Genomic DNA, 14,237 nt, shown 5'->3' with positions numbered 1-14,237 from the left:
ACCAGCCCACAGTACTATTGCAGTCCTTGGACGTGCCCCACAGCCTAGCTTAATCAACCATACACATATCCCTCCTTCATGATGGAGGTGATTATAGTTGTGTTTCTAACCATTTAGGAGGGCAGAGGATCCTCACAGCATGTGTGCTCAGTGGGTTTTCATTAGAAATATAAAGTGTGAGAGTGATCTGTCTCTCCGCTGGAGCAGATTCACTTGATAGTCCTTTCCTCTCTCATTCTCTCTGCGTTTCCCTTGGAAACCTTCTACTTTGTGGAAGATGACAACATTACTATAGAAGTATAATTCAATTTCATTTATGACATAGATATTCTTCTGTCACCTTGACATTATAAATCAAATTCATTTATATTCTACTTCTTCAGTAGAAGGGGATTTGAGGTAACAATGTTTAAAATGTCTACTTGAAACTCTTTTCCTATTAAATGAGAAAGATAACAGTTGAAAATGTAGGGATGTATATAGTTACAGAAGTGATTTCTCTGACGCATGAGATTGCTGTCATTATCTCAATGAGCTTAATAGATTGAATTAGTTCAGTCAGCAAACATATATTTAATCTATACCTACATATATACAGTACTAGGTGCTCTGTGAAACACAAAAATGGAAGTTACATTATTACAGTGATGAAGACAGTTGGAAGTATGTAATAAGTGTATGATGAATGACACAAAGTACTGTAGGGATTCAAAGGAGCGATATCTTCCTATTAGGGTTATTAAGACAGTCTTTATGGAGCTTCATTTACAGTAGAGCTTAAAAGAATTATACAATTTGGATAGATGGACAGTGAGCATGTCATTCCAAGCTGAGAAAATTGGATAAAGGGAGGCACAGAAGTATGAAAGGTAATTTGTGTTTTAGGAATGATCAGTGGTAGTCTCATTTGATTGGACAATGAAATAAAGTGAGTGCTTATTATGGGCTAGAACTTTTAGGTTCTTTACGGTAATTGCTTAGGAGTATTATCTTTGTTTTCAGATTCTGAAACTGGCTCAGAGAAGTTAAGTAATTTGTCCAAGCTACGGTGTTTCCCCGAAAATAAGACCGGGTTTCATAATAAGTTGTGTTCCAAAAGACTCTTTAGGGCTTATGTTCAGGGGATGTTATCCTGAAAAATCATGCTAGGGCTTATTTTCCAGTTAGGTCTTATTTTTTGGGGAAACACAGTATTAACATGGCTAGCAAATAGTACAACAGGATGTAGACTTCAGCAGTTTGGCTCATGAATCTATGCATGTCACCCCTATATCAGAGCCTTTCTTTGGCTGCCTTTCTTCAAGAAGGTAATGTGAAATGAAGTTAAAAAGTTAGGTGTGGGTTGGACTCTAAATGGCAATGAATGCTTGCCTAAGAAGTCCAAGTTTCATTTTAGAGGCAATGGGAATCTTTTAAGGTTTTAGGCCAGAAGTAGAAACCCTCAGAAGAGAGTTTTAAGTGGAATTAGGTAGCAGTTTAAAATATGGACTTGAGGTAGGTAAAAATAAGAGCCAGTAGAGATTAGCTAATAATCTACTGGAGTGAAATAGGTAGGTTCTCACCTAGATATAGGATTAATAGGACAGAGAAAGAATTGATGGGATGCTATCATGATAACTGCTTGGGAGATGATCATGTTCTTTCCTGTTACTATGTAGTCACAGATAATTAATACAAGTCTACAGTTTTACATTCTGGCCATGCAATTTTAATTAATATCATCAATTAATTTAATTTCATAAAGCCCACTGTAATCTTATAATGTTATACACAAAAGGAAGCTAGTAGAGATTGTTCCTCTTTTAAACTTTCTTCATTTCCTTCTTTATTTTCCTTTCTTTCTTCCTTATTTTCCCTCCTTCTGTAACTCCTCCCTTCCATCTTCCCTTTGTTTTTCTCTGATACTGCCTGTTCTTTCTGACTGGCAACATAGCAGAACACTGTGTTGGTATATGATAGCAATTATCTTACACTTTTTTCAAATTTCAGTAGCAAAAAATACTTATTTTGAGTACAGGGAAATTAGTGAGAACTGCAGTATAGGCAAGCTTGTCTACTGAACCACCTGATAAGATTATTTTAGTTTATTTTAATTTTTTACATATATGTTTACTTTCCAACTTGAACTGTAATAGGGAAATGCCTACAACTATGCCTGGTATAAAGCAAGTAGTTAAGTGTAAGCAAACAAAGTTTTACAAAAGAATTTTTATATAAATACATACATAAGCACTTTATACCTAGCTATATCAGATTTTAGTGTTCTTACATTCACAATGTGTTCCACTTTGTCCTCTATTATCAAATGTATTTTTTCCCATCTCTTCTCTTTTAAAGCCATTTTCTTGCATTTTTTGTAAATGATAAGCCATTTTTTTCTCTAGAAGAGCTTGTTTCTAATATATTAAAGAAAATATATTGGTTAACATCAACTTGCTATTTAGAAACACAACACAAATATTTATAATATGACAGTATATTGGAAATGAACAGTCATTCCTGTCTTGTGACTTACAAGTTTATGCTGAGTGCAAATTTGGGATAGTAGTAAGGGGTACATTTTCATCTGTGGTCAAACATGAAGAATATATTTAACCCATAGATGCAATTTACCTCATTGCACACATTTGGGGAACTAGTCCAGTTTCAGATCAGAAACGGTATTTTAATCCATAGCTACCCTGGTGAGTTCAGGGAATTTTTAAATCATCTTCAATTAGAAGATGCCTGAGTGACAACCACAAGTCACTCAGGCCTACCATCGGTAAACATAATATAATATATAAAATGTGACTTCCTTTTGTGAATCCCTGGGCTAATATTGATCTTGGATATACCAGAAAGGATATAATCGCACAGAGAAAGAACCCCAGATATCCTCAGAGAATTCCCTAGAGTATTTAGTAAGAGAATGGATCAGTACTGTGAAATAGCTACCCAAGGTCACAGAAAGGACCATCCTAAAGAATTAGAACAGTGCTCAGCACCTACCTATCATGTCTACTCTCACCAGCCACTTTGAAAAATTCCATAAGTCACAGGGCATTGGATAGAGGAATAAAATGGGTCTTGCCTCAGTAGTGGGGAATAACTAGTCCTCAATTGAACATGGTTATGGCCCCATCTAACAAATCTTAAAAAGCAAGATCTATAACAAACTGTTTCCAAATAAATTATTTACATCCAAGAAAAAAAGCTAAAAATATTATAAGAATATGAAAATATTCAACACCCCAAAAGTAAAATTCATGACATATATAGATTAGATTGGATCTGGCATACAATTATAGAATACCAAGCATGTAAAGAGGCAGGGAAATATGACCCATAAAATGTGTAAATTAATCAAAAGTGACCCAGAAATGACACAAATGTTAGAATTAAAGACAAGAACATTAAAACAGATTACATAACTGCATTCCACATATTCACAAGGTGAAGCAGACATGAAAGATATAAATCGGACCAAAATAAATTTCTAAAATGTGTGCGATAAGTAATACAGAGGATATATTAACAGCAGAGTGGACAATGCAGCAGAAGAAGTTAATTAATGTCTACTCAGGAACAGAAACCACCCAAAAGGAAAACACTGAAAGAAAAAAAAAATGACAAAATGAAAATAGTATCAGTGAGATGTGGGACCACATCAAGCAGCCTGATATGTCTGCAGAGAGGAGAGAGGGGACAAACAAAATATTTGATGATAATGTTCACTATCACTGCTTGTATTCTACATTATACTGGAGGTTCCAGTCAGTGCAATCAAGCAAGAAATAAAATAAGAACATAAGACAATTTGAAGACAATAAATAAAACTACCTTTATTTACGGGCAAAAATGATAATCTATGTAGAATATCAATTGACATATGGAAAAAAAACTAAAACTATTAAGTTATTTTAACAATGCAGGATATAAGATGAATATAAAAATTGCTTTTCTATATACTAACATCAAATAATCAGAATTCAAAATAAAAATGCAAATTATAATAGAATAAAAATTGTGAAATACCTAGGGATGAATCTATGAAAATGATGTGTAAGACCTGTACACTGCAAACTACATAGCATTGATAAGTTAAGGAAACCTATAGAAATGGAGAGACATACTTGGGTTAACAAGTTGGAAAACGTAGTATTGTCAAGAGATTGATTGTGCCAAAACTGCTCTATGGAGTCAACTAAATTCTAATTAAAATTTCAGCAAGACTTCTCGGTAGAAATTGACAAGGTGATTCTAAAATTTATATGGAAATGTTAGACGGCTTAGATTAGCAAAAACAACTTTGAAAATGAAGAACAAACTTGGAAGGCTAGCACAACTGATTTAAAGAATGATTAAAGATACAATAATCAGTAACTTAAATTAGACAAATAGGTCAGAGAACAAAAAAAGAGTGATACAACTGATTTTTCTGACAAAAATGCAAAGGCAAAATCCTTTAAAGATTTTTATGACTCTGTAATTTAAGCTCATAATTTGGAATAGAAAATATATATAATGTCAAATCTGAAAGAAAAAGGTATAAAAATAAGAAACACACACACATGAATTGAAAGCCTCTCATATTAAAAAAAATGATTTTAAGAAACACAATTTAGAATAACTCCATTGGAAATACCAATACTTCAAACAGCTCTGCCATTAACATGGCTTGAGCAGCCCGTGGTGTTACCCTGCCTCCCATTTGTGATCATGTCTAATGGGCACACCCAGTGCCCAGAATTTAATTCATCACACTACTTGCCACTAAAATTGGCCAGGATTCATTGAACAGTAATTGGCATCAGGCAAAAATTAAGAGCAAACCTGGGGTATTTTGTTGCTCTCCAAAAACAAAGATACTTTTGGGGATGTTTGGAAGGAAAAAAAAAAAAAAAGCCAAACTGGAGAGAACTTACACTGAAAAAAACTGGTGAAAAATTGAATATTAGAAAATAATAATTACAGTAAATTAAAATGAGCTGAACTTACCATGTAGTATGAACAGTGAATCCCTGACAATACTAAAAGGTACATGTAACAAAAGTAGAATAAAATACCATGCATATTTCAATTTCCAATATTTAAAAAACTTGCTACATAGCAGTATATATAAATACAACCAGATTATGTAAATCTTACACTTACATCTAGTTTTGTCAAAAATAAACTACCTAAGATGATTTAGACTTGTAGACCAACATTTATTGACATGGAAAGTTGTCAATATTACTTTATTAAATGAAAAAGCAATCTACAAAAAAGCCTATGAGTTATAATAACATGAACTTATTTATTTGTTTAAATATACAAACATTCATAGAAATTTTGTGCAAGTGTATGTGTGTGCATGTTTGTTATGTAGTGTGTGTGTATGTGTGTGTGAGTGTGTGTGAGTACGCACACCAGTAAGTTAATAGCACGGTGCTGGAATTAAAAATGATTTCCTCTTTATACTGATTAGACTCTAAATCATAAAATATTATATATCATTTAAAATTAAAAGCAGTTATTCTAAAAAATTAACTGGTGGGGAAAAATTGAGAACATTTTCCAAGAAATGTTGATTCTGAGGAAAAGTCAGTTATGTTATTTTTTTTTAAATAGGAATTACAAGTATAGTTTATGGTGTGAGATAAAGTCAAAAGTAGTTAGATCAAATAGTAGGGTAGTACTTTTTATATTATAGTCAAAATATAGTATGGTCAAAATATAGTAAAAAGTTTAATAACTTTCAGTTTTTTATAAAGCATTATCATTTCGGGTAACAGATCCATCGTCATCTTATATAGTTAGTATACGTTCAAAAATCAAAACTAGCAAAAGCTTTTCCCAAATTAGAGGTTAAACGTACCTTCCTGTCACTCTCTTCTCTGCTTCTACGCCGTTGTTCCTCTATCCTAGCTTCTCTTTTAACGTCTTCTCCAATCTTTGTCAGAAGTAACATCTCTTTTGTCTTCCATTCCTACAGAGCAAAGTATTACTGTACTCAGTGCTTACAGTAAACCTTTGTATTTTGTCCACCACCAGCAAGCAAATTAGAAGTTAAGGGCCTACCGGAAATCAGGTCAAGCATACTGAAAGTCATACATTGGCTTTTGAATGGGCTTTCCTTACTGTACTCAGATTAGGAATGCAGGCATGGTTAGTTTTTACTAAAGCTACATTTTTAAAACATGGCCCTTGGAGTGGCCAGTTAGCTCAGTTGTTTAGAGGTGGTGCTGATAAAAGATAACACCAAGGTTGCGAGCTGCGCCCTCCTTATTAAAAAAAAAAAAAAAAAAAAAGGCTCTTCCCATACTGAAGGATATAAGGGAGTTAAATAGTGTCTAATAACTTTCATAATCATCTCTTAAAGAGCAGTTACTGACTCATATCTATAGTATATAGTTTGTGGTGTCAGCTTCCTTGTTTTACGTGAGGTAAGATTAATGTAGGTAAATTATTTAGATCTGAAATAACTTCAAGAAGTATGATATCCACCTAAAATTATTTACAAATAAAACAACTGTACACAAATTTTCTTTAAATATTTTAGGTTGATGCCTCTTACCTCTTCAATTTTTCTACGAAGACAAAGTTTTCTTCTTGTATCTTCCCGCTGTCGTCTTTCTTCTCTATCCATCCGCAGTAGGTGCTGCTCCTCGGCTGTGCGCTCACGTTGTTCTAATTCCCTACTTATCATATCCAAATATCTATTTAAAAGTGCAAATTCAAATGAAGGTGAATTGGGTCATCAACTGCTTTGATATGCCCAAACCACCTCCTTGCTTGCTTTTTATTTCTTGAATTATAGGAATTTTATAATTTTTCTGTCAGCTCTGTTCATGGACCTGTAAGCTAGCTCTCACCATATTTTATTTGTTATACAACTCTCTCTACCATATAAGTATCTGTTCTTATGGCCAAAACAATGGTAAAATGTGGAGCAAAGTCATAAAAAACATTTTGCATAGTAAGTATTCATAACAGTAGGTTTAAGAATCTGAGTTTGCAGAGAAGGCTGAAACAACTGAAACAGTGATTTCAAATCTAGAATGAAAAACAGATTTGAATGTCCTAAGAAAAAGATGTATACTGTGTACCATGTATTTTACAAAGTCTTTAGCAAATCTTGCATTGATAGTCTGGGTCTCTGGTATGTCAATATGCATTATAGAACTACCACAAAATGAAGCCAAGGAATATAAAAGTCATGCTATGGAGCCCAACCTCTTACCTTAATGAAGGACAAAAAGAACTATAATATCCATTCATTTCCTAAGATATGGGCCTGACCACAGAATGGTCAAGATTGAGCATGAGTAGGTCATATATGAATAGTTTACACATTTTCTTTTTAGGGACGATGCACATTTATATCAGCCTTATATAGTTATATTAAACCTCCATTTTTGACTTTGCACTAACTTTCTCAAACTTAATGCTGTCAGCCCTTAAAGATGAATCAAAAAAAGCTATTGCTAGAGGCGTGTGCTAAAAGATAACTTCCCTCCATCAGCAACTATACGAAGGATTTGGATCTGATTCATTCCTCAGTTATCAGTTTGGATTACCCCTTGGACTTCCAGAAACACTATCTTCTCTGGTAGAAATTGTTCTTCATAGCTTTGGCACCAAAGTTTTCTATTCCTGTACCTCTTGGTCTCCCTTTCTTTCCATCCTGAGGGCAATAGTGGATTTAGGGAGTGTCTAGTACTTTTTAAAAAAGCTTAACTTCAATTCTTTCTAGTATTTTCCTAACTTATTTGAGTCCACAATATATACATAAAATATGCATTAACTTCGATCTTACCTGTGCCTTATTAATCGTTCCTGGTCCTTAACAGATGGGGTGTCCTCCTGTAATAACCAGTTTTGGAACTGTGTGACATCAGAATGTCCAGGTATTTGACTGTCTTCTTGTAGTTTATTTACTTGTTTTGCAAGCATTTTCTATTTTAAAAATAAGTGTGTATCATATATATATGCATATATGTATGAGATACACACAAACATGTGCATGAATTTATACATTCATATGCAATGTTCTTTACATTTATCAGAAATAAAACTGTCCTTTTATATTCCTTTTCATATTCAGTGTTTAGTAAAATTCCTAGACTTTGTAAATAACTAATTCTGCTTAACTGCATTCCAATCTATTTTGAATCCGTTGCAGACATGGACAACTGAACCAAAGTAAAGATTTCTCTCTCTGAAAATAAAAGATAACTTATTCATCATACACTTCTACCCATTCTGAAAAAATTAAATGAAAATATGGAAGAAGGGGAGGAGAAACTCTAGGCCCTGAAGGGGAAATGGGGGGAAGCTATAGAACACTTAAAGGTATAGGGAAGTCATTCTCATTTCTATACAACTGTCTCAGCTTAGAACATAAATTTGTAAAAGTACACATACACACACCTTTTTTTATTTTAATTCAACTCTCTTGACCCTAATACCTCAATTACACACAAACACACACACACACACACACACACACACACACACACAGAGTCAAAAATTAAAAGGAAGTCACTATTTGTACCCACTCACTCTACAACCAATAATTCCATTTCATCGTTAGAATGTCATTGTATAGATGAACACAGCTGCATGTACGTGGGTACAAACACATAGTGAGACATTATAACTATTCATACTGTTCCTCTCCTTACCAAACCTCAAACTGTTTTGGGTTCCAGCTTAAGAATCTTGCTGCCACAATAGACACGTCCAATTGGCCCCAATTCAGATAGAAGGGACACATTGGAGTAGCAGTTTAATTACTAAATTATGCCAGCTCCCACTGGCACATTAATGGATGACCTGGTCCCTTTCCCTTTCTTGGCTCAATATAGCAACCTCAAAATATTTGTTCCTGCTCTAAATTTTCATTTGGAAAAAAAAATATTTAATTAGTTTGTCAAAATTAAAGGTAGAAAGATTATAAGAAAATACTTTGCATACAAATAAACCTTTCTTCTAAACTCTATGTAAGAAACCAAATTTAAGTATTTAACTTACTTGTTCTTTTATATAGTTTCTTTCAAAGTCTAATTTTAAACTAGTAAGATATTGTCTGTACTTATTCAATTCCCGCAAGTTACATACAATCTATAAAACAAAACAACAGCAAAAGTATATATAAATATAAATATTTAAAAATCATAGCAATTACTTTCAGGAAAAAAATAGTTAATAATATACAATTTGATAGTATTTTGTTTTCAAGAGTAATAAATTGCTATCTATTTTGTATCTCTACAATTGTTAAACAACAGGGAATTTCTATCCAAATCTCATTACTTTATTAATATGACTTATGCCATGATAGGAATTTAGCATACACAGCTGTATTTTAATATAAAATACCAATGTATAATAATGCTCAATACAAATTAGACTATTCTTATGTTCTATCAGGATTCTATCAGGTTGATTTTGCTAGGTTCCTATTTTGTCTCAAGTTTTTAAAAGTGTATAAGACACAATCCTTGAAAAGCATATAGTGCCATTAGAGACATAGAAATAGGACTATGAAATAGGACATTTGGGAAATTACCTTTATATCCTCAAGTTATTTAGTAATCATCTTTTGTTATTACAAAGAAAAAAGGTTGAGGAAGTAGTATCCTTTAGAAACTATTGTCCAATTTCTATTGACCCAAATATTAAGTAATTTATGGAATTTCCCATTAAGTATTTCTCATGACCAAGTTAAAGGTGATACCCCACACCCATCACAGTGAGGTATAGAAACAAGCTTATTTCAAGTCTTGGAGGTCTTCAATGATTAAAAAGAAGTAATCTCCGACCTACTTTATTACTGCTGGTGATGTAGCCACCCTTCTTTAATCTCCTCAGGATATCTTTGCGCTTATAGTATGCTCTTAAATGTGGATCATGGAGACTTTTATATTGGTTTTCCATAAGTCGGCAATAAGGATCAGTCAGGTTAAAATTATAAGAAGGTTGAAAAAGCTGCAAACACAGATTTAAAAATATGACAAATGTAAAATTAACTAATTTCACTTTTGAGTATCAACCTGTTGAAATGACTAGAATGTTCACTAAAAATAAAATATGCAAGAGTAATCTGAAGTGGGAAAAAACCAGCAACAACAAATTTTGCATTAAGAAACACTATTACTTATTCCTACATTATTTTTACTCCACTGACCTGAATTACTCTAAAAACCCACCCTCATTCAATTAATTTCTCCTCTGATCTCCATCATTTCCTGGCTCTGAGCCAGAGAAGAAAGAAAGGAAAAGAAAGAGCATAGGATAAAATTTGTTTTAATGTATAAAGCTAATGTTAAGATTCTCCATTTCCTTCCTCCCTCCTTCGTGGTCAAGGCATCGTATTCAAAGGGTAAAGGGATAATATTTATTATGACTATTATATTTCAATGTCTGAAAATGAAGAAAAATAGAAAATCTTTCACCAAGATTCATGGAAATAACTTTATCAAAATATAGTAAAGTAAAACTCAGATATTATAGATAGATTAAAGAGTTCGTATCTTGAGGTCTTATCTAATGCAAGAAACCCAACAATATTTGAGTGCTACACTCAGGAAAAAATTCAAGATCTATATTATAAAGTTCAATATATTGAATAAGTAGTTATAAAGGATATTGATAGGAACTGAGATTTCTCCATATGTGTAAAGACCAAATACAACCCTATACAGTAGCCATTAACATATAAAAGAAGGAAAATATCAGCTGATAGTCATGTTTCTATATCTGTTACTTTAGAGGAAACAGCTCAGTTATTTAATCTCATTTATAAATTAAAACATTAACAAAGGGAGGGTTTTGTTTGTTTATTTGTTTTGGTGTGAGTTCTTGGTCCATTTTTTAATAGCTGATGGTGTTAATGCATTATGGAAGAACCTCTGAAAGGGAAGAAGTGAAGGATAGAAGTAGGTGTAGAAGAATGTCTTTACATTCTTTCTTTTTGTTTTTCTTTATTTTTATTTCCTGCCAGAACAACAGAAGTTTTAGTTTAATGTCAAAGCAGGAACTGGCTCAAGTGAAAGGCAATTGAAATGTGTGAGAGATGTGGAAAACCTGAGAGCACTTGCCCTGTTTGCAGGCATCCAACTCAATTTATAAGACCCCACAATCCTGACCTGTCTGCAGGTACCAGTTTGTGACCTCCATGATGTTCTGTCTGGCAGTATCCAACTCAGTTAATTTCTAAGGAGTCTGGCTGGGTGGGATTCTAAAACAAACTCCCTCAAGGTAGTTGGGAGGATCCTTCTTATGTGGGAAAAGGGGGAGATTGATGGAACTTGATATGATGTTAGCTTTCCTTTTCCATTTAAAACTTCCTTGATAAGTTTCTGTTCTCTTGCTTAATACCAGACTTTATTTCATCCTTTCCAACGGGTCTAAATCATAAAATGCAATTCTTTAATTACCAATGCTTCACTGAAAAGACAAAGAAAGGAATTCTACAGGTCAATGTTTTGAATTCAGTGAGACAGATATGAAACCCGTATCTTTCCTGTGAGGGAAACAACCACCAATCATGAGTCAAAGATTGGACTGATTGTTTCTTTTAGCTGTTGCCATTTAGTTGTCAACCTCTTTTAGATACTGACTTTTATCTGTGGTGAGATGTCTCTCAAGATCAAACCTGGGCTACAGACCTATAAACAAAGAACACCTTTTAAACAAATTCATTCATTGGAGCCAGGGTAACCCTTCTGTTGTCAATTAAAATAAGTGGTTTCCCTCTTTAAAAAAATAAAACAAAACAAAAAAGTAAAAATGTACATATAAAGCATTACTTCATTGAAGAGCTTGTACTGAAAAAAAAGACAGGTCTTACAAATTCAGTCTTCAAAGAAATAGTCTGGTGCCTAATTATGATTAAATGAAGACAGTTTTGAGGGAATTAATGTGATAAAGATAGAGAGAACATCTTTTTAAAAAGTAGTTGACAAGTGAATTAATGTTCAACAGAAAATGATGATACAGCAAACAATACATTTAAGGAAGCAGAGAAAAGAAAGACGGGGCTAAGTTTCTACACAAAAGAGGAGATAACAGCTTTCAAACATGCTTTAGGAAAGCTAGTTTGTCTGAGTGTGACTCAGTTAAATTGTGTGAGGTTAGCTCCCTCTATTCTAGTAGAACATATTTTTTTTTAAAAGTACATATTTTCCAGAAACAAAACTTACGTTAAGAAATCATGTTTATTAGGCAAGTATCAAATACCAAGGGGCCCTATGCATTTCTAATGATGTCATAAACAATAGAAAGGTAAGGGGGTCACTCAGAATTCTTCCTTGTAGAACTTTTTGCAATAATAATCAAAGTAACCACTCAACAAGAATGTAATGAGCCTCTTTCAGTGTTAGTTACTGAGTCAAGGACAGGGGCAATTCAAGGGTAGGGGTAGCATTGAGGACTGAAAACATATAAGGGTTCGAGGGAAGTATACATTACAACCCAGTATGATTGAAGGTATAAAACTGTAATTATAGAATTAGGTGTTGAGTAAAATTGTACAAACCAAGGGCAATGAAAATTCTTAAGAAATATAAGCTAATTGAGGGCTATGATAGTTCAGAAAACAATCGTGAAAGATGGCTGAAATTCCTAGGTTGAGGAGAATATGAGAGGGTATGCCAGGTTTGGGAGGCAAGGGGAACAAAGGCACAGAAGCATTAACATGGTATGTGTGAGCACATATGAAAGACTTCAGCTGAGGCTCTGGGTTGGAGAAAAGACTGGGTAGAAAGGTTGGGGCAAATCCTAGAGTCTCTTCAGGGAGGCAGAGCCTTCTTCCGTTAAATTGAGGTTAAAGTACTAAACATGTTAACTCATTTCAACTCTACTTTTTTCTCACTTTTATGTGTGAGATAGAGTTTGGCTCAAAACAATATCATAGAGAAGTTTTCTGTAATGAGAGTTTTGTCCAAGTTACTACTGGTTAAAACTGTAACATCTAATTAAATGCCAGCCAGCACCAATGGCCTTCCACCTTTTAAACAAACATTTCTAAATAAATGAAATCTCAATAAATAGGTATATATTCAGTGTTATTATAAAGGGAAAGTTAATATGGTTCCATCAGTTACAAATTAAGACAGAACTAAGAATCTAAACTTTCTAGACCCTCATTTTATATGAAGTTGTTTGGTATTCATCCTAAATAATACTTTAGTTTAAATGTAGGTTTGATTATTTTTTTGCCTGTGAATATTAATGTAAATTCCCTTAGTGGACTTTGTATAACACAGTGCCTGACTTTAACAGCACGTAGAAAAGGGCAAAGACAACTAATGTTAACACAAAAAACTGTTTTACCTTTTCACTTAACTTCGTAGTATAGTATAAAGTATTGCTTCCTGGGATCATAGGCAGCTTGACCCCAAGAGGCAGATCCAGTAGTTGAGACGCTCCGACCTCAGGAAAGTGGGTTTTGTGAGCACCCTGTCAGATAACAATAGGTGAGCTGTATCTTTCCTTTTAGGCATTACTCATTTAGTCTAGGCCCATCTACTCCTACTTTAACCAAAGGAAGCAAACGGCCATGCAGTCAGTGTAGGGGCCCACCCTGCCAAACAGCCTCCAAGACCTGTTCCCAAGTCACCAGCCAGTTGTGGCCAGTGACAACTGCTGCGACGCACGAGGGCGCCAGAAGCAGACAGTTACCAAGCGCGGGACTCCTCAGTGGCTCTCCCTGCCCCGCCCCACCTGGCTGTTGGCCCAGTGGAGGACAACGACACCAGACCTCATGCCACTCACATCTCCGCACTTCTGGCTGTCCGCTTCCAGGCTGCTGGTGGCTGTCTTGGTGGCGGCGACGCTAGCAGCCTTGGAGCAGGCGCTGAGGTACTGCTCCATAGTTGGCCGGGGCCTCTGTGCCTCCCTGCCGCCCACTCCTCCTTCCTTCCCTCACACCTCTTCCCTGTCGCCGTCCCTCGGTCCTGACTGGACCAGGAATGACCAGTACCCCGCGCGTGCTCTACGCTCCATTCTCGCAGCGTTCCAGGCCTGAACCTGAGGCCCCCAGAAGGGCTGAGCGCTCAGAGGGTTGCCCCCTAGTGATTGAGGCTTGAGTGCCCAGAGTTGGGGAAATCAGTCTAAGTGGCCCACAGTCAGAATATAATTTCTCTATGACACCAGCACCCCTCAGCCAAATCAAACCAAAATCACAGAGTATAAAACTTTGCTGGCACATAGCTGGCTAATTTCAACTGGCCCCCAGGGAGGTGTGGTTCTGAAAAAAAAAAAAA

At 34.8% G+C, this 14,237-nt stretch overlaps 1 protein-coding gene across 1 annotated transcript in view; it reads right to left on the bottom strand.

The window, feature by feature from the left end:
* The window catches only part of FSIP2 (fibrous sheath interacting protein 2), a 105,029-nt gene extending 91,184 nt beyond the window's left edge, over nucleotides 1–13,845 (bottom strand). Inside the window, exons 1-8 of the mRNA XM_074316197.1 lie at nucleotides 13,747–13,845; nucleotides 13,306–13,431; nucleotides 9,796–9,957; nucleotides 9,001–9,090; nucleotides 7,784–7,923; nucleotides 6,542–6,683; nucleotides 5,843–5,953; nucleotides 2,276–2,396 (exon numbers count right to left, since the gene is read on the bottom strand). Of these exons, the coding sequence (XP_074172298.1) occupies nucleotides 2,276–2,396; nucleotides 5,843–5,953; nucleotides 6,542–6,683; nucleotides 7,784–7,923; nucleotides 9,001–9,090; nucleotides 9,796–9,957; nucleotides 13,306–13,431; nucleotides 13,747–13,845 (991 nt within the window). The remainder of the gene's footprint in view (nucleotides 1–2,275; nucleotides 2,397–5,842; nucleotides 5,954–6,541; nucleotides 6,684–7,783; nucleotides 7,924–9,000; nucleotides 9,091–9,795; nucleotides 9,958–13,305; nucleotides 13,432–13,746) is intronic.
* Nucleotides 13,846–14,237: the final 392 nt, after the last annotated feature.

This window comes from Rhinolophus sinicus, linkage group LG01 (genome assembly GCF_036562045.2).
Source record: "Rhinolophus sinicus isolate RSC01 linkage group LG01, ASM3656204v1, whole genome shotgun sequence".
Classification (NCBI taxonomy): Eukaryota; Metazoa; Chordata; class Mammalia; order Chiroptera; family Rhinolophidae; genus Rhinolophus; species Rhinolophus sinicus.
This window is presented reverse-complemented; position numbering and strand designations above follow the sequence as displayed.